Below are 26541 nucleotides of genomic sequence, written 5' to 3' on the forward strand. Positions count from 1 at the left end.
TTCAAGATCAGCTAGAGAATATTCCGTACCATCCCTAAACTGTGCGCATGTCTCACCGGCCGGTTTTACCTACCTTCCCCACAGACGTCCGCACGACCCTCGATGCAGTAGACGCTGATCGCCGGGACGCCAAGGGTCGTCTTTCGCGTCGTCATAGTCGTTGACACATTAAAAAATTGCACGACCGATAAATTCGACATAAGATTTCATTAAGAGATTTCAAAAACCGGATTCGAAAATTTGGTATGTTCGAAACGTTGAATTAATGCGAGTGAATATTTCACGGTTCAAAGTGCGAAACACAGCGACATTTATGGCGCGTTCATGTAGTGCTACATCGATCAGAAAATTTGGGTCAACGGAGAGAAGAGTTTAAGGATTTTTTTTACGACTTATTTACGACTTTACGAATTATTCGAACTCCGTTTTTTTTGATAATTTTTTTGCGTGGCATAATTTTATACAAAGTGATCAGGGAGAAAGAGGCTTTACTATTAAAGGGTAGTGATGCAAGGAGCGAGGATGCTGAGGATCATGAGAGTCGGGGTCAATGGATTCAGAGGATTTCATTCTTCCAGCAAGGTAGAAACATATTGTAGAAAAAAGGGAAAAAATTAAAGAGTGAATTATTAAATAAAATGAAAATTTAAGAGGATTAATGGCATTCATAAATATATTTGCCTAGCAAAGGAGATGTTAAATATGGCGTTTCCAATTCTATTGCGTAATATTAAGGATATGTATTCATTTTCAAAATTCGATATTAATGTATTCACAATATATAACTGATTTATTAAATTATTATTTAAATTAATGTATATGTACATCTTGGAAAGAAAATCATTTAAAAGATTAGTCTTGTCGATTTAAACCACGTGGGTGACAATGGCCTATATAGGTGACAGAAATACGTCGTACCTCATATTGCGTCTGTTCAAGTGTTGTGCCAACGAGAGGCTTAAATTAGACTACTGCAGTTAATAGTTTGTGTACGATGTATAAGTCCAATAATTATCGGGAGTAACATAATTCGTACATATATTACAATAATGTTTATTTTACCATCACACTTCGAGAAAAATATATATTAATACACATAATATACTTATTATATTTGATATATATTTTTAAAAAATATACATATTTTAGAGACGTATAATCATACTTTTTGTATGACTTTTATTATATACGTCATTATTCATGAATATGTAATGTAAAATATAATTCTCTATTTTCTGCACATGTATATATATATATATATATATATATATATTCTTGTTATAAATATTGTAATATTGTTACAAAGCAAGAGAGATTTTTTCTTATTTATTTATGTCTCCTCTTAAACCGACAATTTATTTTATTGATTTATCAAAATTATTTTAAAAAATGTTCGAACACTTCATGTGGGGATTTTGCCATGAAATATTTTTACTTTTACAAAACAGTATTATTTCTGGTCGTTCAAATAACGACAGTTATATAACAAGGCACAAGCGAGAGTAATTTTTCACAAATCTCATCCTCTTATTGCAGGAGCTTTCAATTTTCATTACGCTCTTGTGTGCGTACATAATCTCAGTGATCTGAATTAAAGTGCACGTGGCAGGCTTCCGTTTAGAATATTAGACGTTGATTCATCAAAAGATCAATACACAGCTGCCTGGCAACCGGCGCGGTCTCTCTCTGTACAAGCATAAAAAAAATAATGCTTTCCTCAGCTGTAGCATGTCGGATTTTTTTTTTATATAACAAAAAAGAAAAGTTAGCTCAAAATCACGCTTATATTTTAACATACAAATAATTATAATCTCGCTTCTTAAAGAAATAAATGAATAGTACGATGTCAATCGTGCGGCTAATTTTATTCAATCAATAACTCTTTAATTTATGCAATTGGAAACAGTTTTTATAGTTTCCCTTTTTAATTGTCATCAAACGATTTTCGCGATTTCGCAGAGACATGATGCTGTGCCAGCATCCACGAGATTTGGAAATGTAAAATATTTGGACGCCGCTCTCGGAACTGCAGTGGAAGAAAAACATTCTCAGACACGGTAAGAGGAAATAATTCTTATTCGCATCGTTAATTTAATTTTCACATAAGGAATTAAACAAAAATATATTTAAAAAATTTTATCAAGAAGTAATATGAATCTTTTTACGAATTATATATCAAATATTTGATACACGTAATTCGCGCAAGTATTCATTTTGATATGCATTTTATTGTGATCGTCTGTAAAAAGAAAAATATAATGTAATACTAGAATGTAATTAAAATATGAATAAAAACGTAATTGATGTATTACAAGTTACAAGCAATATACACGTAGAATTCATTTTATGTAAGGGAGGCATATAGTGATCATCATGCAATAAATTTATCAATACAATATAGAATCATTTTAATCTATTGACCCATGACAATTGTTAGATCAAGCGTTATTATTGGCTATTATTTAAGTGCATTTAGCAATGCGCGATCTCTTACATCGCGACTTTATCTGTCATTATACTGAAGTTGAGAGATCTCGCAAGTTCTACTTAAGATTATACATAAAATATATTATATATACATATAAGATTGAACGTCAAAATATTAGGTTTTTTATAGTGATTGTGTGATCCGTGTCTATTTCCTTTTATTTGAAATTTGTAAAACCAAAGTAATGGAGTTCGAATTCAGTAATTACTACGTTAACACAATCAGTGATTTCAAAGAACTTCCGCTAAGATGTTTTCGGTAAGATAAATTTATTTTTAAGAACTTCTATAATATTGTTATTTTATTTTTACTCTAGGAACAATTCAATTATATATAAGAGTTTGATAGACAATATTTATTAAACGGACATAAAATATTAATTTTTATTAAATAATTATATTAAGTATTTCTGCTAAAAAGGAAAATAGAAAAAGCAAGAAATGTCTTTTAAATAATTTGTAATTCTGCAAGTTATAAATTTTTGATTTTACAGAAATAAATATTCAACATTTTCTCAATTTATCTATTTTTTTATAATTACAATTTTATTATTATTCTTTTATTATATATTTTTTATTATATAAATTTGTGTGTTATTTATTGCACAGTTTTAGTTAAACGTGTATAAAGTCCAAACATGTATATGAATACTTTTCTTATCGATCAGCTGACCTTTGTCCCATTCCTTTTTTCCCCACATGGAGCTTCTATATTCTAGCTCTAATTGACTCTAATATATCAAGCAATTATTTGTGACTGGTTTCTGTTTGTTACGATTATTCGTCATCGAACGCAAATCACACGTTGCTCTTCGCTCGCAAGATGTCACATGCACTAATCAAATATAAATGGCAATACTATTTTAAGATATGTATTTTGTCATCATCGTGGGGGGGCAAAAAAGAAAAAGTTTTCGGATGATATAAGAATCCCGGAATATTCCTGCAACTGATAAATCACGATTTTGCCAGCAATCTGCAAGACGTGTTAGACGGTCTCTACATTTTTTTTACACATTAATTATATATTATATTTTGAGAATTTTCTGGATTTTGTAGTGATTGCTAATCATATCTTGTGATCAAAGTGTGTTATAATTCTAAAATATTTTATTATAAATATAATAAATTTATAACAAAATAAAAAAGCAATATCGTATATTAAAATATAAATCAAACACTTTATTTAACATAATATATACAATTAATATAATAGCCTCAATTAATACTTGTAAGGCTTACAAATATTATTGTGTTGATTCTCTCTTAACGAAGTGCAAAGCAAAACAACCAATATGCCTTACATCGAGGCAATAGAAGATTGCGATTCCGAAACGAAACCTAATCGCGATTCCAAAATGAAACCTAATCGCGATTTCAAACCACAACCTAATCTCCAATTGATTAAATTCTGTTCCGATGATTATGTGATAAAATCGAAAGTTGCGTGCTCGATTTGGTTAGAGAAGAAAAATGATCCGTCTTCGAAGATGTTAGCGCGCTTCCTTAGGTATAACATTAACAATTATTATTACTAATGCGAAATCGTTTGTCTTGCTTCTCGTTACAGCGAATACAGCTTCATTCATGACAGCCACTATATGTAGTGAGTACTATGCGCTACATTAATGCATGGAGTTGGATTTAAATTGCTCATTGATAATTAACGGCATAGCACTTAATGCTATTTCACTGATAACATCATAAATACATCATTGATAATTACATCAAAGTCACATTTAACTGTTCTCTACTCATTGCTTCTTGAAGTAATCTAATTTATCACTTTGCCTATAATATATTTGCTTCGAACAATGCATGATGAGAATTTTACGTTTAACAAACAATGACTTGTAAATGATAAATGAAATATTAATATTAATTTTATTGACTGTTTAATCGTAAAATAATTTTTTATTTGGAATATTTAACGATTATTTTTTATTTGGAATATTTAACAATAATGTATTTTAGCACTCATTATTTATGCTCAAAGTATATAGAAAAATACACAGTTGTGAAAAATATTAGTCATATTGTTATTCTGTAATAACAACGACTAATAATTATATTAATATTTTATAGTACTCGAGATCAAGATCAAGCAACGAACGCTGAAGATGCTTTATTCGACATGTTTAAAAATGAAGAAACTGGCCTCGTAACGGTGGGAAAATTTCTAGCTGTATGTATAATCAAATTCATATACATACATGTTTTTCTAATATGTTTGCAAAACAATTTAAAAAGAAGAGAAATTGACGTCTTTTACGTTGCATTCAAGGCTTTAAGGATAACCGGCTTGCGGAAAAATGATCCTCGTCTGCAAGAACTTACGGATAATTTGAAAAAGGAACATGCAAAGACAGGTCAAGAAGGTATATCACACGAAACGCAAAAGCTAAATAGAGAACAATTTAGAAGGTGAGTTTACACAATCTCAAACAGATGACATACATTTTAAGTCAGCAAAATATAACAAAAACTTTATAGAGAATTATAATTTTTTAAATCTCGATATATAATTTATTCTTCTTTTATAGATATTTATCACTAGTAATACCAATTTATCTCTTATTTCGAGTGCTTAATCACTTATTTCGAGTACTTAAATTACTGTATATCAGTATTTTAAGTACTCGAAGTAAGTGATTAATTGGCGGTTACTAGTGATAAATTTCTACAAGGGTTGAATATTTTTATACATATTTTTCTTAATAAAAAATAATATAATATTTTTTTAGGTCTGATTTATGATGAGAAATATTTTTAATACGTTGTTCCTCTCTGTTCCCAGAATTATAAATCCCAATATCGTTCTGATCTCACGAGCGTTCAGGCACCAGTTCATAATTCCCGACTGGCTGGGTTTCACGAAGCACATCGAGGATTTTTATTGGAAGTGCAAGACAAACACCGAAGGCAAGGTCGCTTCCTATATACCGCAGTTAGCCAGAATGAATCCGGAATATTGGGGCGTATCTGTGTGCACCATTGATGGCCAGCGGTTCAGTATCGGCGACACCTCAATTCCGTTCACCCTTCAAAGTTGCAGCAAACCTTTGACCTATGCGATAGCCTTGGACAGATTGGGTCCGGAAGTGGTACATCAATACGTTGGCCAAGAACCGTCCGGTAGAAATTTTAACGAGCTTGTGCTCGATTATAACAGTGAGTATTGCTTGATACTATCTATAAATTAATTAATTAGTACACAAACATGTTTGATTGGTCAATTAAAATATAGAAAATATAAAAATATAAAATATAAAAAATACTTTAAATACTAATATTTTTATGAATTTCAATTATGATTAATTTCTGTTAATGAATATCTTTTTCAGAGAAGCCACACAACCCTATGATAAACGCCGGTGCGATACTGATTTGCTCGCTTTTGAAAACATTAGTCAAGCCGGAAATGGGCCTGGCAGAAAAATTCGACTTCACGATGAACTACTTCAAAAGATTGGCCGGCGAAGAAAGTCTTGGCTTCAACAACGCTGTTTTCTTATCGGAGCGAGAAGCGGCTGACAGAAATTATGCTTTAGGATTTTATATGAGGGAACACAGTTGTTACCCAGACAAATCAAATTTGCGCGAAATTATGGACTTCTATTTCCAGGTAAATATGTCTTTTTTTTTTATAAAATCGCAAAAACAAGTAAAGTATATTACTATTAAATATTTCTTCGATTATTAAAAATAAAAAATTATAAATTTTTTGTATTGTATATTTATTTAATAAAACATTGAAATTATCGAAATCTCTTTTTACAAAATAAATGCAAGTTTTCTTTAAATTTTTATAGTGATATTTTAGTGTATATTTAAAATGCACACACTTAACAATATTTACTTTAATTTCATTTATCTGCAATATTGAATCGGAGTGAATTTCTTCTTTTATTTCTTTTCGATAAGAATAATGTACGTACATGGCGTTGATAATATCAGTCTATCTTTTATAGATGTATTAATAAATTTTATTTTTTTTATATAACAAATTTATTTTTATTATCAAGTGCTGCGCCATGGAAGCAAATTGCGAGACGATGGCAGTGATGGCAGCCACACTAGCAAACGGCGGCATATGTCCGACCACCGAAGAAAAAGTCTTAAAACCGGACAGCGTTCGTGACGTATTAAGTCTTATGCACAGCTGCGGCATGTACGACTATAGCGGGCAATTCGCATTCAAAGTAAGTTCACATAAAACTACGTCCGGTATACCACTTACGTCACAATGATCGAAAGCATTTTTACAAATTAAAAGATTCGTATAAACGTTTTATTAGCGATTATTTTATATCCTCATATATATATTAATTTATTTTATTTATTTTTAATTTGGTTTTTATTTTATTTATTTAATATATAAAAATGTATTATTGTTTAGTGTATGTATACTTGCTTTGCGTATCTGCTTTATAGATGTATTAATTATTCAATAAAAACATACGTTATATTAATAAAGAATATAATTTATTCTAGGTTGGTATACCAGCGAAATCTGGTGTGTCAGGAAGCCTTCTGGTGGTAATTCCAAATGTTATGGGAATATGCATGTGGTCTCCACCCTTGGATCCGCTTGGCAATTCCTGTCGCGGTGTGCAATTCTGCGAAGAGCTCGTGCGCGAATTTAATTTTCACAGGTATCGTTAAAATTTAATCAATTAAAAATTAAATCTGACACGGAAAAACAATATAAGAAGATGAAGAGGAATTAAAAAAAAATATTTCAAACTTTAAAAAACTAAAATAATTAATGTTTTGTTAAATACTTGATACAATTTTTTAAGAATGTGTTCTTGATATTTTGATTAATTATGGGATATCCCTTGAATATTTGTCTCATTGTCAGTTTTATTTAGTCTGCATCATGAATCGTAGACGATGCATGATCAAAATTTGAACTCTGGCTATTCTTCGTCATCGATCTTTCTCATATCAATTATTATCTATTTGTTTATTATGTGATCATAGATATGATAACTTGAAGCATGCGACGAACAAAAAGGATCCTAGACGGCACAAGTATGAGACGAAAGGCCTTTCGATCGTTAATCTTCTGTTCAGCGCTGCCAGTGGTGATGTCACAGCGATGAGAAGGTGACATATTCTTTTAAGGAACCTGTTTAACAAAGACAAATGCACGCGCGCGCGGAAATGTGTGATTATTTTATTTTTTTCCGTCACACAATGCTTCTACATTTGACAGAATTTGTGTGTAGAAGCTGCAATAAGAAACATGTCGAGACAATATTATGTGTCTTCGTACTTTTGTTAACAGTATTGCTTATAACAGAATTAAAAAAAAATTATTTTATTTATTTATATTTAATATAAAAATTTATTATACTTGCTTTTGATTTACATCTACTAAAATCATGCGAAAACATCTTGCGAGAGAAAGACTTGCTTTGAAAAGAGTTACTTTGAAAAAAAAATTATAATTACTATATGTATATATTATAAATATATTTATTACATCGAATCCTCGTAATTTCAGACATCGACTAAGCGGGATGGACATGACTTTGTCGGACTACGACGGCAGAACCGCGTTGCACTTGGCCGCCAGCGAAGGTCATCTGGATTGCGTCGAGTTTCTGATCGAGCAGTGCGGAGTCCTACATAATCCCAAGGACAGGTAAGCGTCATGCGACGTGCTTCAAGATCAAGTGTCTGCCACAACGGTTGTTTTCACAATTTTGTGCACTGATATAGATAACATAACTTCACGATTACGATGATGATTGGGTCTAGCGCGATCATTTTCAACCACATAATACTTTTTATTTTTACTATCGTATATTATAAAATTATGCTTCTCAGTATCTGAGTATTTATCGCTACCTTTTCATTTATGAATTATTAAATATATCCCAACTTAATATTTTCCAAATTAGAATTTTAATCTTATATGTGCTTCTTTTTTACTGCTCAAAATTTTTTAAATACGACATTGTTTTTTATTTCACTCAGAAAATTAATTTATATACACTTTTTTCAAAATAATTAAGGGATTTAAAAAATGTCAAAAATCAGCAAATTTTAAATATCATTTTCACTTTAATCGTTCATAACTCTGTTAAAAATCATCGTACAGCAACTTTAAGAATGGATTCTTAAAGCTGAATCTTTGCTCTATAGTATGATATAGAGACTGAATTTTTTTTAACTCGTGAACTTTTTACAAACGATGATTTTTAACGGAGTTATGAACGATTAAAGTAAAAATGATATTTTCTCTTTAATTTGTGATAACTTGATAAGGAAAGATCGAAATTTAAATTTAAAAAAAAAAACAATTTTGCAGGGAAAACTTCAGGCTTTAACGTGAAAATGTCAAAAAATTTTTTCAAATCTTGTAGATGCGACATGTCTACAAAGTAAGAAGAAATTTTTCCATTTCGTTATGTTCGTTATTTTCTGTATGTGAAAATATCAGAATTGAAGAAAATGAAAAAAGTTATGACCTTTTAAAAATAGAGATTTCAAGCTTTAAAAGCCTTTTTTAAAATTTAAATTATCATTTTTCGAAACAAAGTTACAGCTATTTAAAATTCGCTAATTTTTTTTGGACAATTCTTTTTTATCTCTTAATTATTTTGAGAAGTGTATATTTATATATTTTTTATATTTCTTACATATTGTAAATTTACATATTTATATATTTTATATATACACATGTCTTATATGAATTTTAAATATCTTTTTAATTGTATGCGTATGTATATATTTTTAAATGAATGACTGCAGCATCTAATAAAAGTGCACGACTCTCGCTATGGCAAAGCTTTCATTTCTTAAATCCAAAATCTGAATTTAGAAAAATATACATACATCATATTTTTAGATGGGGCAAACGACCAGTCGACGAAGCGGAAACTTTCGGGCATATGCAAGTAGTAGAATATTTGAATAACTATGCTCTCGCTCACAAAACCGAGCTAGAGAACAAACAGAACGAGACTGATGACGAGAACGAGTCTAAAACGCAAGACACAGCGGTGCAATCGCCATTACCGTAAACAATAATGAGCGACGAATTTACGCGAAACTTAAGGATGGAACAAAGGATTGTGTAAAAGCTATCGAGAAAATACATTTTTAAATAGTATGAATATATTTTTATTTTAATTTTTTTTGTTATATTTAAACAACATATAACATAGATTTGCCATGTCATTTATTCGTATAAGAATTATTTGCCAATTGCACGCATTTTCTTATTCAATGTGTGCAAAGTTTAATAGGAAATTTTTATATGAAAATTTACATTATCTTTAAAGGAATCATAATAAGGGAGCAATAATTTTTATCTATTATTTTCAAGATGTGTTAGAGTATTAGAAAATACATATAACATGACTTTGTTTTACTTATTATATTCGATATAATCTCGATAGCACACTCAGATTAGTAGAAACTGTGATTGATATTATGTTACGCATGTGCTTTTTTATTTAATTATTTTAGCATTAAGAGTTCCTAATAATGAAGTGTTTGCTTCATCGTTTTATTAATTTCTATATTTTTTATTTATCTCGTTACATTCTATTGCCTAGAGAAGTCTATTATTTTTTAAAAATAGTCTTTATTTTATTATTCTGTTTGTAAATATAATTTAAAAAATCCGATTTAACATATCAAATTATAAAGAAAATTAAGTATCCGGTTTTTAAATTTGATAAAATATTCTTTGCACAATTGTTTCTAAAATAAATTAGACAAAATAGGAAATTTTATATCGCAAATAAATTTTTTAAATAAGTTTTCCAATTATGTTGTTCACAATATTAGGAAATACATGTAACACACACATACACACACAGATGAGAATAAATTCTCTTGTCTTTTAATACAAGGTCTGCCTTAAAAACAAAGAGGGTATAACTATTTTGGGAATAAATTTACGAATCGACTTGTTCAATAATGATACATATTACACTACGAGATAACAAAGTACATTTAAAATCGAAAAAAAGATACTACTTGTACTTTAAAACACAAGTTATATGAAATTGACTTTATTAGAAGAAAATTCTTTTTTTAATATTTCCATATTTTCCCATTTTCTGGAAGATTAACAATTTTACATTAAAGTTAATAATTACTTTAAATAATGTAAAATCAATGATTCTCGTCAGATGTTGACAATCGATATCATCTCGATATAGCGGCGCTTGTTATTCTTCCATTTAATCGTACGATAATAATTTAATAACAATTTTACAATGGCGCATAAAATACACGCGGATAACGATTGAATCGGGAAATACAGATGTTATCTCATGGATTATTCTTCGTAATAAGTCGCGCGCGTGAATCGTGCGTTAAACATATCTTTCTAAATATGTTTCTCGACGCGTTTTAGAGATTCCTCGCAGATATAAAATACTATATCCGTCTTAGAAATATTTTCTATTTCGCAAGCGTCCATTATGCGAGAAAAATCAATTAAAGTATTAATACATATGTCACATACAATGTATATAAATATTATATATATATATATATATATATTATCTCCTAAACAAATTTCCTTGTTCTTTAATTTCTAAAAAGATTTTATATTTTAAAAGTTTAGTAAATTTACATTTATATTAAAAAAAAAAATTTTTTATTAAAAGTATCTCGCGCGCATCGATGGATGATGAAGAAACGGGCATTGGCGTGAAAAAGAATGTATAATGCTTTTAGGATATGTCTCCTGTAATATTGTTCGCTACGATATAGAAATATATATACGTTGTTCTCACACACACAGACACATACACCACACACAGAGTTTAAATAATTGACATATAACGTCAATTCGAATGTGTATAATTACTTCTCAGTACATGAGTGATTATTTTTTATCGACTGTTATCGACATCGTGCTGTTTAAATGTGTCGACAGGCTGCAAAGGCTGCAAGAGTCAATTTTTCGCAATGTGTTAATCAAGGATTGCGATTACGCTAACGTAGCGATTATCTGTATATTCGATGTATATTAGGCAACTATTTTCGAATGATAGAATCGCTTTACGTAGAAGAATACTCTACTAGATATTATATTTTCAAATAAACAAAAAATGACAATAATAATGTTATACTTAATACAATAATAATATTATAAAACAATATTATTATCGTATATAAGAGCTTGATGTGGGATGTGAATATGTGATTCCATCATTTTTCCGTCAATGAGAAACATTTATGAATTTATGTTATAAATGCATAAATTAGATTTATACATTTATTAATTTTTTGAGAGATGTATGTTTTTTTATACACAATTTATTCGCAAAAGAATTAGTTTTAGTATTAATAGATGTGCGATAAGTTTAATTGATGATAGATTCTTGCATATTTTTGTATAACTTTTGATTTAATGATTATATTATATGATTTTACGTTGATCTTTAATTGTGCAATGAAAAGTTGATATAAAAGTCAATAGTCTCGAATTTGCTATAGAATATTTTACTTGTTTAAATAGTTGATATAATGTTTTTTAATCGAGACCGAATTTCGATGATACGTCTATGTGTATACTTGTTCAATCTAAAAATAAAATATTTGAAAAAAATAATCCGGATTTATTAATCATTCGTATAATATATTGATTATTTGGCGTGAATATTTTTATTACCAAGGTATACTAGTTAAAATTAAATTTCAGCGTTTTCATCAATCAATGTCGAATACGTCAATCAGATGATTGTAAAATATGCGGAATAATGCATGTATATGATAATATTGTAGAGATAGCGGATGATCAAATCATCAAATAAGTATTAAACGAGCTTCGTACTTTCATGACGTAATATCATGGAGAACGTAAAAACAAGAAGACTAGAAGGAAGTAATAAACAATAATATCAAAAAATGAAGATTGCCTTCGACCTCAACGTTGCTTACTACATCAGTGATTTCATATATTAGTCAAACATGCTGTATATGTGTTTTAATCGATGCGAAGTAAAGGCAAATTAATTCTTACGATTTAAACGAGTCACATTAAAATGTTAGTACACTGAAAATGAACACAGTAAGACACGCTAAACGAGAGGTTGTTGTATGACAGCATTATTAATTAAAAAAGTAAAATTATATCATAACTGGTATTAGCTAATGGTCATTGTTAACGTTGTGTCCTCGACGACAATATGCGTTTGTTTGTAATAATGAAGAAGAAAATTTACACAAATTACAAAGATTAAATTAAATTTTCTTACACGTGATTATCACTTTATTTAATTATTCTTGAACGTATCAGAGAGAAAAAATATAAATTAATTGTAGTGGAAAATTGATATACATTTATAATAATAAATTTAATAAGACTATTTAATAAGGGTAAGTTATATATAATATATAATGTTAAATATTATATATAAATAATTAAATTTAATATAATGATAAATTAAAGAATTGTAGCATAGCAATACATTATAATTTATAGTTCTAATGTAAATATATAAATTTATAAATTAATTATAATATGTTCTAATCAAAAGTATTTAGGTCATATAATGCAAGCAACGCTAGTAACAATACAATTCTAAATAATGAATGATTAATAGGCCTTCACTGCCCACGGAATGTACATACACGGATTACGTCATCGTCACATGTAAGTAAAAACTACACATCGGTGATATCGCAGTTAAAGCACGCAAGTCAAACAGTTGGGTTTTCCTGACCGATGCCAAATTTTGTCGCCTCGTTGAATTATATCGCGGAAGGTGAGTCATTAGAAACGCTGGAAGGTTTCCCGTGGGTTTTGCATTTGCATTCATCATACAATTCTATTCCATTACATCAATGATATTTTATCTTGATCGATCAAACTTGATCCGATCTGATTCATTCGCGAACAAATTATTTCCTTTGTATTACACATATCTTTCTTAAGATCAAGGTATTATTTAAGAAGTATTTTGAAAGCAAACTAGTTAAAAGCTTTTTAATTTTTAATTTTATCTGATCTCTCTTAGAAATTGTCTCTGATTTCTTTATCAGAATTGTAATTCATATAAAAAGATCTGTTATTAAATAAGTTAGTATTTTATGAAATTATGTTTATAGAGAGATAAATTGCGATAGAGAAAAGATAAAAGAAATTATTATATAAAATAAGAATTTAATTAATCGATATTTATCTTTGTAAAAATTAGTGTTTGATAGTTCAAAATCTAGAATTATATATAAAAAAAAGTATTATTGTAAAAATTAATTCTTCAACAATTCAAATATTGTCAAATAATTTGCATATAATTCTGATACATTTTTTGTAAATATACATATAATTATTTATAAATATGCAAATCTATAATATGCAATGTTTGATTTAAAAATATTTTCTTATATAATAATAATAATGCCAATAGGTCAAAGAAATGGAGTTAAAATTAAAAGTTACAAGATTTGCTTGCTTTGGCCACGTCATGAGGGATTCCCGAATTGTTGAAATGCGCGAGGAATCCCTCGTGGACCAGTCGACATAACATCGTACAACTCGAATTGATGATTAGAAAATCATTATTTAATGATAAATTCGATCAAGAAAAATTAAATAAGTAGCGCGTTCGCGTTTATCATTCGTTTTTTATGATGACGCACGAACGGAAATAACGTACTACTATCGCGAAGCAGAAATCTGACATCGTACATATGAATATCTGTGCACGTTATGTTTAGTAACAAGGCCGACTATATTATTCGTCGAAGATAATTGTTTATTTTCCGAACATTTACTTACGTACTCGGAACGCGAAATCAGACTCGATTGTTCAATTACTTCAAAGTAATTACTCTGATTTCTTAATTAGGGGATTCCGCACATATCTAAGAGGAAAATCCAAAATTAAATTATCTAATAATAAAATGATTAATAATAAATTTAGTACATTAAAAAAAGACTACATTATAACTTATTGCGTTCTGTGTTTATTTCAGCGTTTAAAATTTTATTGATCAAAGTTTTTTATTATAGATAATAGATATGTTTTATTGCATATATTAAAATATTGATATATAAATATATAATAATAAATATAAATGTAATATAGTATATAATAAAAGTACATGTTATGTATATATATACTTATATGTATGTAATATGTATGAAGAATGTATATATGTGAGTAGTATTAATACACACAAAATCGTAACCGGATATAATGGTTACATGATGTGCAAGTCATAAACTTTTATAAATTTTATGAATTTTGTGTATTACCAGACTTCTATAGATAGTTAAAGTCGAGCTGGAGACCAGTCATTGAACCTGACCTTGAAAAACCGGAACGATACAGGTTTCGCAAGAAGATTGAGAATGGTATCTAGAAAATAGCCTTGTCTTTAGTTAAATTGATTATTGGTTAGTGTTGCTTGATCAACTGTTAAACATTATTCATTTAACTCACTTAATTCACTTCAACTAGGCTGATATCGGCTGAATGTAAACGATACAGTAACAATAAAACTTTATAGTCCATAAAATGCCCACAAACGTCTTTCATAAAGTGCTTTTATAATTTCTTGGAATAAGCTGTTATGAAAAATATAGTAGCCGAATTTAAAAGCGAAGAAAAGAATAATTAAAATGCAATTATAATAATAAAAATTCTGATATATTTAGATATATTTAATTAAGGCAAAATATTTATTTTTAATCGAATTTAGATAAACTTTAATCAGATGTGTTTTAATTATATAGAAATTAAGATAATAACTTCGAGAAAAATCTCGAGCAAAAATTATTCTTCTCTTGACGATATTTTATTATGTCATTGAATCTTACCATGACCCTAATATATAGATCCTCAAACAAGACTCGCATGTCACAGCAAAAAAGAAAGAGTACTTCGAGAAACTGATGCTGGTTTAACTTTTATTTCTCTTGTTCGTTCGCCACTTTCATGTGTTCATTGGTTTTCCCCATATAGGTATGCTGATTGATTTGTATGCTTGGGTCTCTCGTAAAATTAATCGAATAATTTATTAAGCTATAAATTTATAATAAAATTTATTATATAAACTTTTTCATGCGCATTTAACCAATAATATAAAAAAGACACATAAAATAAAACATGGCCAAAATCAAGATTGCACTTCCTATATATCTACATCTTCTGCATACTAGTTACAATTTCTTTTAAGATGCACGCGCGTATAAAAAAATGTAAAAAATAGCGCTTATATAGATACGGATCTACGTCAATTGGCTGTGGTCATTTATGCTAATTTTATGGCAGAGAAAAAGAATTATTTTTTTCTCGTAATGTTTGGTGATTGCATGTTTGTATTTAAAAACCTTTCTATAATTCTCTTATATTGCAATTTTGAAATATTCGTTGTATAACAATTAATTAAACGTGACGATTCGTGCACAAGAGGCGTATCTAATTAAAATAATTTAAAGTAAAGTACATTATAATTAAAACGTTTGTAAATTAAAAATATTTATTGTACACAAAACTTTTGACTAAATTACTTATACTAGAATAATTTTTATTAATTTTTTGCATAATTAATCGAGACAATGATCATTTCTATAAAATAATATATAAAAACTTGAATATTTTTTCCACGTGATTTCAAATATCGCTTAAATTTGTAATAAGATCTTTAGTTACCTGTCTACGATTAATTATCACTATATAAAAAGGAGACAGAATTCAGTGAAATTCCATATGTATGCATATAGAATTTGTCATCTTGACTGCTTAAATTGCAAATGATGTTACAACGTTGCGAAGAATATTTGGGAATTAATATTTTTCTTGCATTAAATTTATTGTGCTTATGCAAGAATTGAGAATAATATACCAGAAATAATATTCCCGGTTAATGTAAATTTCTGCCGGATAAATGTTATTTTTTACATAAAATATACATGAATCCCGACAATTCTATAAAATCTTTATTTCATGATTTATTAAATAATACGGCTGTACAATATATATACATATATTATTGTACGTACAACAATTGTAATAAAAATGTTAATGATTATAATGACAAACGTGCTAATAATATTATAATAATTATTATTTTAATAGATAAAACATAATTAATCGAGATCCTTTAGATAGTTTTAACTAGAAAAAACAAAAATGTTCTCTCGTAATTATTCTGTATATTTCTATGACTTTTTTTCCTTCAAATTTTTAAAAGAATTCTCATTTACAGCTTTTTTCTAATATAAGATAATTCATAAAAAAATTGATAAAAATCAGTTTTTGCTGGATCGTTTTCTATAAAAAATTAAATGAAGATTCCGCATAATAAAATAGTTAATTAAACCACAAATCATTTTCCAATAGAATGACAAGGAATATCTTAGCATTCGAAAATGTATAAATGCTTCGTCGAAATATAAGCGGACCTTGATAGTCGATTCCATGCGCGATTATTTGAACGGCAAAACTTTTGTCATACGAGCTCGTTGGTGTAAATAATTATTTAATGTGAAAATTATAGATTAAAATTTTTCATGCAAAACAAGAAATATGACATTTCCAAGGCGATCGCACTTTTGGGAACATTGCGGAAAAAAAATAATTGTAAAATATACTAAACGCAGACGCGCATAGAGACAGCGAACGCAATGAGAGAGGAAGAGGGACAATTATTGTCCGACGTAAAATCCACGCGTGTATCGTATATAAGATGTTGTCTTCGTGAGAGAGCTTCAGTCGCTCTTGACTCTTCGACCATCGAGATATCGGCGAAACAGGCAAAACAAGACGAGATATTGTGCGTGATAGGCAAATAATCAGTTTATAATATTGCGAAAGTGTGAATCGTCATGAGATTTCATCAGTGTTTAGTGCCCGTGGTGGTGCTGCTATTAGTAAAGAATTCCTCCGCAAGACCTGGTAAGTTTTTCACTAATTGTAAAAAGAAATCCCTTTTTCTTAAAGCTTTGCAAAGAACATGGATGTTATTGTCAGGCTTCTGCCCAAATATTTGCACAATGCTAGCTTTAATACAATTCGAGATTATCGTGTCATATCAAAATAATGTTTGCTTGCGCCAAAAAGGTCAAGTCAACCATTCCTTCGTAAATACTTCTAAATTCGTTTAGCAAACAACACATTTATCGAAGAGTTTATATATTAAAAAAATTATGGAACAACTTGAGACAATTTTTATATATCACATATTATTATTCAATAAAATATTTAATATATTTATATTTTTATATTATATATTTATTTATATATTTATATTGTATAGTTTTATATTATATATTTATTTATATATTTATATTGTATATTTTTATATTATATATTTATTATTATATTTATATTGTATCTTTTTATATTATACATTGTTATTCAATATAGATATTTAATATATCTATATTATATATATTTAGATCATATATTTTTTGTTATTCAATATATACCATATAATAATTTATTTATTTGTGTAAAGGTGTGTTACGAGATTTGGTTGGCGGTAATGTTGGCTCTTTGCTGGACCCGTTGGGAATTTTCAAACCCAAGGCAAATAGCCAGGCTACAGCTAACGCCCAATCGTTAGGAGGAGGTTTAAATATCGGACCGATCGGAATCGGAGGTGGATTTTCCTCGTCTTCCGCATCGGCGTCGGCGAACGGCGGCGGTGGTTCGGCTTCAGCAAAAGCGGATGCTCAAGCTCACGGATACGGAGGATACGGAAGTTCCAATGCAGAAGCTTCCGCTAATGCCAACGCACAAGGTAAGTTATATGTCGTTATAATTATTTCATTACTTTAAATAATAATTAATAATTATCGTATTATTTTATTCTCTAAGACAATCTTTTTTATTACTTATTATTTTTTCAGATATTTAAATATATTTTGATTTTCATCTTTTATTATTGTTTTATTATTATCAATATGTTAATAAGCGATACGCTTTTAATTAGGTGGTTATTCGGGAATTCCGGGGGGTTATAATGGCGTGAATGACGGTCATTACCGTCCTGGAGTCAGTCAGGTTCCCATTCAAGTGAATCGACCGAATTACGGAAGTTACGGTGGCTCTCAGTCTAATGCTAACGCTAACGCTAATGCGAATGCCAACGTTGTCGCCAATGGTGGCGGCGCGTTTCCGGGTGGCTCTTACTATCCAACATCTTCCAGACCTAAGGTCATCGGAAACGCTAATGCTAATGCACACGCGAATGCCGCTGGTGGCGTAAACGCGGGAAATTATCCTGGGATAGACGAGATAGAAGTAATTCCGGTCAACACGTTACCGATCTCTCAATCAACTTCTCCGGTATATCCAACGCCCCATCAGCCTCTCCGGCCAATTTCTCACAAAGGAGACACCGTGATCCCGATCGTTGTTGTCGAGGAATCACCAGGAGTGCAGTACCCGCCGTATCAACGTCCGGGTCCTCCACCTCATCATCATCATCATCGTCGGCCGCATTACGGGGGTAAACCAAAGCAGCAACCCGTGGAGATTATCATCGTCGAGGAATCAGCGCCTAGCCAAGGTGATACTTCATGTTCAAGCACATGATCGAAAGTCGTCATGTGATCATCGACTGGGATTATGCATTAATCGGTGGCAGCGCTGCAAATTTTCTACACTGTCTTTATGTAATTCTTCCCGATGACGAAGAGGCTCATAATTATGTCTAATTGACTCGTTGTGTCGTGATCTTTATGTATATATATATCTGTCAGCTGATATCTGTACAAATAACGCCGGATGACAACTAGAACTTTGGATCACACTGCACCAGGATTTCTGAATGCTCTGTTCCTCTGCAATTTTTTGTGTAATGCACGTGTTTAATCGTTCTATGTATTTTTCTTCTTGTCGAAATACGAACAAGTTTTACAACGGACAGAAATCAAGGAATCATTATGCAAATCAACAGATATTTCCTTTGCATTTGTATTGTGATCTAATCGAAGATTGAAACTTTATTTTATTTTACAAATGAGACTTTTTAACGACTAAGACTGAGAGCATGAATTTTGTGACTTTCGCATGTAACATGTTAAATTAATTTTTGTGTGTGTATGTGTTATATAGCATATCTTCATTTATGTATAATATTATTTGACGTTATACGTGACCAAGACTGAGAGCATGAATTTCGTGAATTTCGTGCTACATACTAAATTAATTTTCATATATGTACATATGTATGTTTTATTGTTAGCATATCTTTATTTATACATATATAATGTTACATTTAATAAGAATTATATATAATATTACATTTAATAAATTGTAGATATAATATTATATATAAATATATATAATAATACTAATTATAATTGTAAAACAATAGAAAAAATTGAAATACTTCTTTTTCTTACAGCTGATGGTTACGGAAATGGTGGCGTTCAAGGAACATATCCTGGACAACAAGGCTCTTATGGCGGCCATGGTGGCAATCCCTTCTTATCAGGCGGCTCGAATGCCAACGCTAACGCTAACGCCAACGCCAATGCTCAAGCAGGTGCAGGCGGTAACGGCGGACATGGAAATTACGGAGGATATCAGCAAGGTAGCAATTACCCGTCAGTTCCGTCAGGTCCAATTGGCGGGCACAATCCGTTTTTAAATGGTGGACATTCCGGTGGTGATGCCACTGCTAACGCTCATGCCAATGCAAATGCAAATGCTGGTGCTACCGGACACGAAGTGGGTACAAATAATCCGTTCCTTAATGGCGGCGGATCTCACGGTAACGCGGGAGGAGCAGGAGGAAATTATCAACCAGGTGGTTCAGGTGGAATTGTTTTGGGCGAGAAGCCTAAGGGCATCCCTACGACATATCCCGGTCAATTTCCATCCGGACAACCGGGTTCAGGTGGAATTGTTTTGGGAGAGAAGCCTAAGGGCATTCCCACAACATATCCCGGTCAATTTCCATCCGGACAACCGGGTTCAGCAGGAGCTAACGCTAACGCTAACGCCAATGCCGGTAATATTGGAGGAGGACATGGTGTACCGATCAAAACTGGACAGGTATCTGGATCAGGCGGTTATGGCGGATCTTCTGGTTCAACCATTCTTGGTGGTTACGAAGGTCAAGGAGCCACTGGCGGAAACAACGGAATTGTTCTCGGAGGATCCAACGGTCATGGAACCGTTCTCGGAGGATCCAATGGTCATGGAACCGTTCTCGGAGGATCTGGAGGTCACGGAGGATACGGAGGTAGCCAAGGCAGCGGTGGATATGGACAAGGAGGCTCTCCTGGATTGAACCCTGGTGGATATGGAAGTGGTTCTTCTGATGCTAATGCTAATGCCAATGCTAATGCTGGAAGCACTGGCGGAAATGGCGGAATTGTTCTCGGAGGATCTGGCGGCCAGGGAAATGTCCTTGGAGGTCACGGAGGGTACGGAGGTAGCCAAGGCAGCGGTGGATATGGACAAGGCGGCTCTTCTGGAACCGTTCTCGGAGGATCCGGCGGTCATGGAACCGTTCTCGGAGGATCTGGTAGTCACGGAACTGTTCTCGGAGGATCTGGAGGTCACGGAGGATACGGAGGTAGCCAAGGTAGCGGTGGATATGGACAAGGCGGCTCTTCTGATGCTAATGCTAATGCCAATGCTAATGCTGGTACCACTGGCGGAAATGGCGGAATTGTTCTCGGAGGATCTGGAGGTCACGGAGGATACGGAGGTAGCCAAGGCAGCGGTGGATATGGACAAGGCGGCTCTTCTGGAACTGTTCTCGGAGGATCCGGCGGTCATGGAACCGTTCTCGGAGGATCTGGTAGTCACGGAACTGTTCTCGGAGGATCTGGAGGTCACGGAGGATACGGAGGTAGCCAAGGTAGCGGTGGATATGGACAAGACGGCTCTTCTGGTGCTAATGCTAATGCCAATGCTAATGCTGGTACCACTGGCGGAAATGGCGGAATTGTTCTCGGGGGATCTGGTGGCCAGGGAAATGTCCTCGGAGGTCACGGAGGTCACGAAGGATTCGGTAACCAAGGCAGCGGTGGATATGGACAAGGTGGCTCTTCTGGCGCTAATGCTAATGCCAATGCTAACGCCAATGCTGGAAGTTCAAGTAATGTTCTTGGTGGATACGGAGATGCCGTTAAAGGACTAGGCTCTGGACATGGAGGATTTGGTGGTCAAGGTGGATACGGCGGAGGAGGTATATTTATATTTTACATATAAATTTGTATTGCGTATTGTGTAATTGTCTGCGAGAAATAATCATTTTTCAAAACTTATGCATGCAAGTAAATCCAAATTGTTCAAGTCATAAGTATGTAATTTTCAAAATTGACAGCTAAATGATCATTATTTCATTATTATTAGACACGACATTTCTCAATAATTATTATTATATTATGTAACACCTTGTTGACATTGTCAGTCACATAACATCTTATTATATGTAAAATATCCATCATTCAAATGACCATCGATCAAACAGTGCGCCTCTTCTTAAAATCTCCAGCGCATAATTTATCCCGCATATAATTATACAAGAGATAAAAAATTATCTTAAGCTATTATCATCGATTAATGACCAAGCTCTCGAAAACGAACCGTCCTCTAACGTCACCACCACAAATCAGCCTTCAAAGTTGCACGTTGCCTGATCATCACGTCATCGCCGTGAATTTTCAGCAACTTCGTCGATCACGCACGATCTTAAACATTGTGACCACTCAACACTGCAGGTGGAGGACCTGTTTGGAAGCTTTTTAACCATTTGTGTTTGTGTTCCCACATCAATTGTCATTCGTAATAGAGCTTTTCGTGTTCGCTTTTCCACAGGCCTAAGCCCCGAGGCCGAGGCGTCAGCGTCGTCCATGGCGGAGGCTGTGGCATCCGGACTGATCGTAATTAAATGATTCGCTATTCCATCCCGCAGGCTCGAACGCCAACGCAGAGGCGTCTTCTAACGCGATCGCGTCAGGTGGTGGCTCATCCAAAGCTACCTCTGACGCTGTAGCAAATTCCAACGGCGGATCGGCGAACAGCTCCAGCAAATCCTCAGCCTTTACAAGCGGATCGGGATCGGCGAATGCCGACGCTTCCAGCAACGCATCTTCTGGGACCTACGGTAATATTGGACCGAAGAGTTCGGCCTCGAGCCAAGCGTCAGCCTCGGCCAACACCAGGGACATGCTGATCTTCAATTAAACATTGTGATACAACGAAACGTACAGACGGGAAAACCTCCCTCAACTACAAGAGCGACATAATACTCGTTATTCAAGTTTTGCTACTCCACGAGTAAACGTGACCTATACGAATATGACGTAGTTATATAGTGCCTAGTTTTTTTTATGACAAAATGTTATAGGGTTAGAAAGATATATCATGACATTATGTAAATAATGGGTTCAAATTTATAATTATGAGTTATAAATTTGTACGCATTGTACGCTTGAGAATCATATGATCGTCGAGATTCAAACTATTCTCGAAATTGGAATTAATGCAATTTTGAGAATAGACATTTTCATTTGTAAACATTTCTTGAGCATTTATTAGAGATTGCGATAAGAGTAAGATGATCGAGATGGTTTTAATATTTTTAGTACGATATTTAGAGCACTTAAAAAGACCTTAACTTAATACTTGTATTTATACGTCCGTGAATTTCGTCAGAGGCAGATCAAACATTATTTTGCTCAATATATATGACGACGATTATTTAACTACAAAATTAAAATTACGATAAAAGGAATTAACAATCCTTACAAGCAAAAGAAATGAGCTATAGACGAAATTGATGTTTAAAGTAATTGATTAATCATGACGTATCTGTCTCAGACTAAATCACTTTTATACTTGTCCGTCTTGCGATAATAGAAATGTATAAGATAATACTTAAAGCATTTAAAATGACTTTAATTCAATACTCTCTTTTACTTTAAGTTTACTTAAATTATATAGCTATCCTCTTTTTAACTGGATCTGTGATTTATATGGAACGTGCCAAAATACTGAAACATTACTATAATTATAATAAGAATATAAGAAAAAATGTATAATGTACTCAAATGTTGCGTAAAGTTTAAATCCCGATTTTTAAGTAATTGTGCTTTTATTGCTGCAGTTTTTATTTTTTGCTCTTTGCTTTGTACAATTCGTTTACATATAAAAAAATTCATGTTAACTACTGCTTCAGATCCCGAGGAATAAATGCGACTTCAATTATATATAATTCGTAAAAAATAATTTCCTAATAAAAGATCTTCGATTAAGTTAAATATATTTGCATTTTCGTGCAATTTTTCGAAATGGTAGATTAACAATATACTTTGTGTTCTGTGTCGTACAATTTTATTAGTATATAATTTATCCAGAAACATTAATTATTCGAACCAACACATCACTTACTGAATAATCTTCATTATTTTTTTCATTTTTTAATTTTATTTTATGAGAAAGATGTGATTTTATAACATTTTTTAGTTTGGTATTATAAAAATTGTTAAGCTAGATTTTCTTATGCTTTTCCTCAACGTCTCATGATGTTTAGTTAATATTTATTTATAGTACTGTTTCTTTATAAGAACGTCATTTCTATGTTTAAATTTCAATTCTTCGCTCGTCTTTAGCAAGCAAAGATTCTTCGATATTTTTTCAATTTGACGCAGAATAAATTGTATAACTTGGAGTATTTTTTTTCTGCGCACAAAAACTATTGTGCAAATTAGCCTTTGTCGTATTGCTTAAATTTTTCTCAAAACAAATCTTTACAATGTAACAAATGTGTAAATATATAGGAAATAAGAAATAAAAAAAGATGATAATTTATATCTGCTATTAAACAATAAGTATTATATATTATGTGTTAATAAAAAATAACAAATAAGCAGAAATTAATTTAGTAAATTAAAATATATAATCAAAGTAACAATACCATCGGCAACATTTCTCTTTGTCTTTATTCTCACGATGGCAGGCGTCTCTCGGAAACAACGGGGATAAGAACTCGTCGGACTTGTTTTGCGCGCGAGTATGAAAACGGAAAAGAGAATCGCAAAGATGCTGAGGAAGGAAAGAGAGAAAAAGAGTAGTATGTATATTCAAAGAGAGTCGATTCTGACGTCTGTTTGTCCAATCCCGCGCCAACTCTTATGAGATTCTAGCAATTAATACGTAATTATCAATAATTGATTTTACGTTGCATGCGTGTTATTTATTCGATGTTTTCTCGCAATTATATATCATTTATTATCACGTGTTATCGCGTGTATATGCAATGCGTATAATAGATTCGGATGCAATGCATACAATAGATCGATATGATGAAGCAAATAATAAAATATTTCCTCAATTAAGCTCACTTTTTATATTTGTATAATGAAAATCGTATCATCTATTAACATTTTATGAAAAATATGGATGATAAGAATAATTGTTAAAGTGACAAATTATCATAAATATTTTATTTTTATAGCTGTTGAAAGTAACGGAAGTAAACATTGAAATTGACCAGAGGATTAAAAAGAACATAATGCGAGCAGAGGAAGAATAATAACGTCAAAATTGTGAATTCTTACATTGAATACAACATTATTAATACCTGAATATCCTTATTAAAATTACGATACGCTTATTTACGACTGGTTTTTGAAACATGAATTTGATCGTTCGTTAACTTTCATTTAGGAAATTGAATATGCCTTTGTACTGCCACAACCAGACGCGGAAACAATGAACAACTTGCAGGTATCTCTTACAGACATTGTAAGAAAGTGACCTGTGAATCGAACGAAGTCTACAGCTAGAGGTCAACGACCTGAACGACCAGAGAGTCGATTTTTACACCCTTCGTTCAGACGTTCGTCCGCCGATCCCTTTTTAGCAAGGGAACTGAATCCGCATTATTCTCAAACAAGCGCAATCTCCCTTAGTATAAGACTTATTAATATAAAGAAACGATGATATAAAATTAATATTTAATAAATTTATTTATTATTATATATAGTAATATTTTTAAACCGCGAAATATACACAAGACCTTTTTTAAATATATATTTAATCCAGAATACTTAAAATTAAATTAAATATAGAAAACAACCGTTTCACAAACTCATAATTTATAATATTAACATTTAAAAAATAGCTCATCGATACATATTATTATTAATGTATAACAATTTTGATCATCAATTAATTAACATGTGTGATTATATTTGAAGATTCAGAAGAGATATAACTAATTTGAATTAACATGAATAACGTTAATTAATTAACCATAATAGAAAAAATAAATGGACATTATTATATAAATAATAATTTATAAGAGATTATGTAAATAATTATTCTCTTCCAAGTTATACTTATTGGAGATAAGAAAAATAATGCGAAAGCAATCTGTTTATTATTTTTCTTAATTGTTCACAATTGGCGCTTAGCTATAAATAGTTTATCTTTAAGCAAAATATACATATATGTATGTATTATTACTTGCGCACCTTGAATCGTTGAAAAAGATAATAACTATTTTATTATGCTCTTTGCTTACAAAAGTGAATCTCTTTGAATTGTTGAATCTTTCTTAATTCATGGATATTATTAATTATAATTGTAATAACAAAAACATTTGATTTTATAATTTTACCATACAAACAAAAAGTCTTGTGACATTTTAATTTAATTTTTCTTTGTGAAAGTTCACAAAACAAAAACTTATATCACACATTACAGATAGCAGACTGACGTAATTAAACGTCAAAATAACGTCATTTTGACGCCGAATATCGTCATTTTTACGTTTAATGACGTCAGTTTGCTACTTGGGATGCAACATAAATTTAGATGAGTATGCAAACTATTTTTTGGACTTATCTATATAACTTATTTATAGAAATGTATTATTTAATGAAAAATTCATGTGTACATATATACATACATAATATTATTTCCGATTTAGTTCCGGTCGTCCTTGAAAGTAGGAGTTGTTCACTTTCGATAAAATATATATAATATATATATATATATATATATTTTCTCTTATGTGTTTAATATAATTTATATAATTAGAAATATAAATATAACATATATATTTTTTTGAATATTCAATAAATACTTTATG

At 31.2% G+C, this 26541-nt stretch overlaps 2 protein-coding genes and 1 long non-coding RNA gene across 8 annotated transcripts; 2 read left to right on the top strand and 1 right to left on the bottom strand.

Annotated features, from left to right (window-relative positions):
- The first annotated feature begins 85 nt into the window (after nt 1-85).
- On the top strand, nt 86-12067 carry GLS (glutaminase). 4 transcript variants are annotated; one of them, XM_029312134.2, is made up of 12 exons: nt 87-582; nt 1960-2057; nt 4058-4093; nt 4573-4672; nt 4772-4911; nt 5285-5658; nt 5832-6112; nt 6513-6689; nt 6982-7142; nt 7474-7599; nt 8000-8140; nt 9350-12066. In XM_029312134.2, the coding sequence occupies exons 1-12, from the start codon at nt 508-510 to the stop codon at nt 9522-9524; spliced, it is 1884 nt and encodes a 627-aa protein (XP_029167967.1). In that variant the 5' UTR covers nt 87-507; the 3' UTR covers nt 9525-12066. The 4 variants fall into 4 exon arrangements, with proteins under 4 accessions (XP_029167968.2, XP_029167967.1, XP_085337219.1 ...); XM_029312135.2 differs by lacking the exon at nt 4058-4093 and having other exon boundaries at nt 86-582; XM_085481093.1 differs by lacking the exons at nt 87-582; nt 1960-2057; nt 4058-4093 and adding an exon at nt 2162-2746.
- On the bottom strand, nt 7282-9456 carry LOC114938268 (uncharacterized). Its single transcript, XR_003821041.1, has 3 exons — nt 9337-9456; nt 7979-8208; nt 7282-7621 (listed from the first exon to the last, which is right to left on the bottom strand). It is a non-coding gene; the product is annotated as an uncharacterized LOC114938268 (long non-coding RNA).
- Nucleotides 12068-17172: 5105 nt separating the features above from the next.
- Nucleotides 17173-24254, top strand: LOC114938186 (uncharacterized). 3 transcript variants are annotated; one of them, XM_029311997.2, is made up of 5 exons: nt 17173-17372; nt 17935-18219; nt 18412-18990; nt 19831-21627; nt 22357-24254. In XM_029311997.2, the coding sequence occupies exons 1-5, from the start codon at nt 17303-17305 to the stop codon at nt 22626-22628; spliced, it is 3003 nt and encodes a 1000-aa protein (XP_029167830.2). In that variant the 5' UTR covers nt 17173-17302; the 3' UTR covers nt 22629-24254. The 3 variants fall into 3 exon arrangements, with proteins under 3 accessions (XP_029167830.2, XP_029167836.2, XP_029167838.2); XM_029312003.2 differs by lacking the exon at nt 22357-24254 and adding an exon at nt 22260-22350; XM_029312005.2 differs by lacking the exon at nt 18412-18990 and having other exon boundaries at nt 17174-17372.
- The last annotated feature ends 2287 nt before the right edge of the window (nt 24255-26541 follow it).

Source organism: Nylanderia fulva, unplaced genomic scaffold (genome assembly GCF_048542155.1).
Source record: "Nylanderia fulva isolate GAGA-0341 unplaced genomic scaffold, ASM4854215v1 Scaffold17, whole genome shotgun sequence".
Lineage (NCBI taxonomy): Eukaryota > Metazoa > Arthropoda > Insecta > Hymenoptera > Formicidae > Nylanderia > Nylanderia fulva.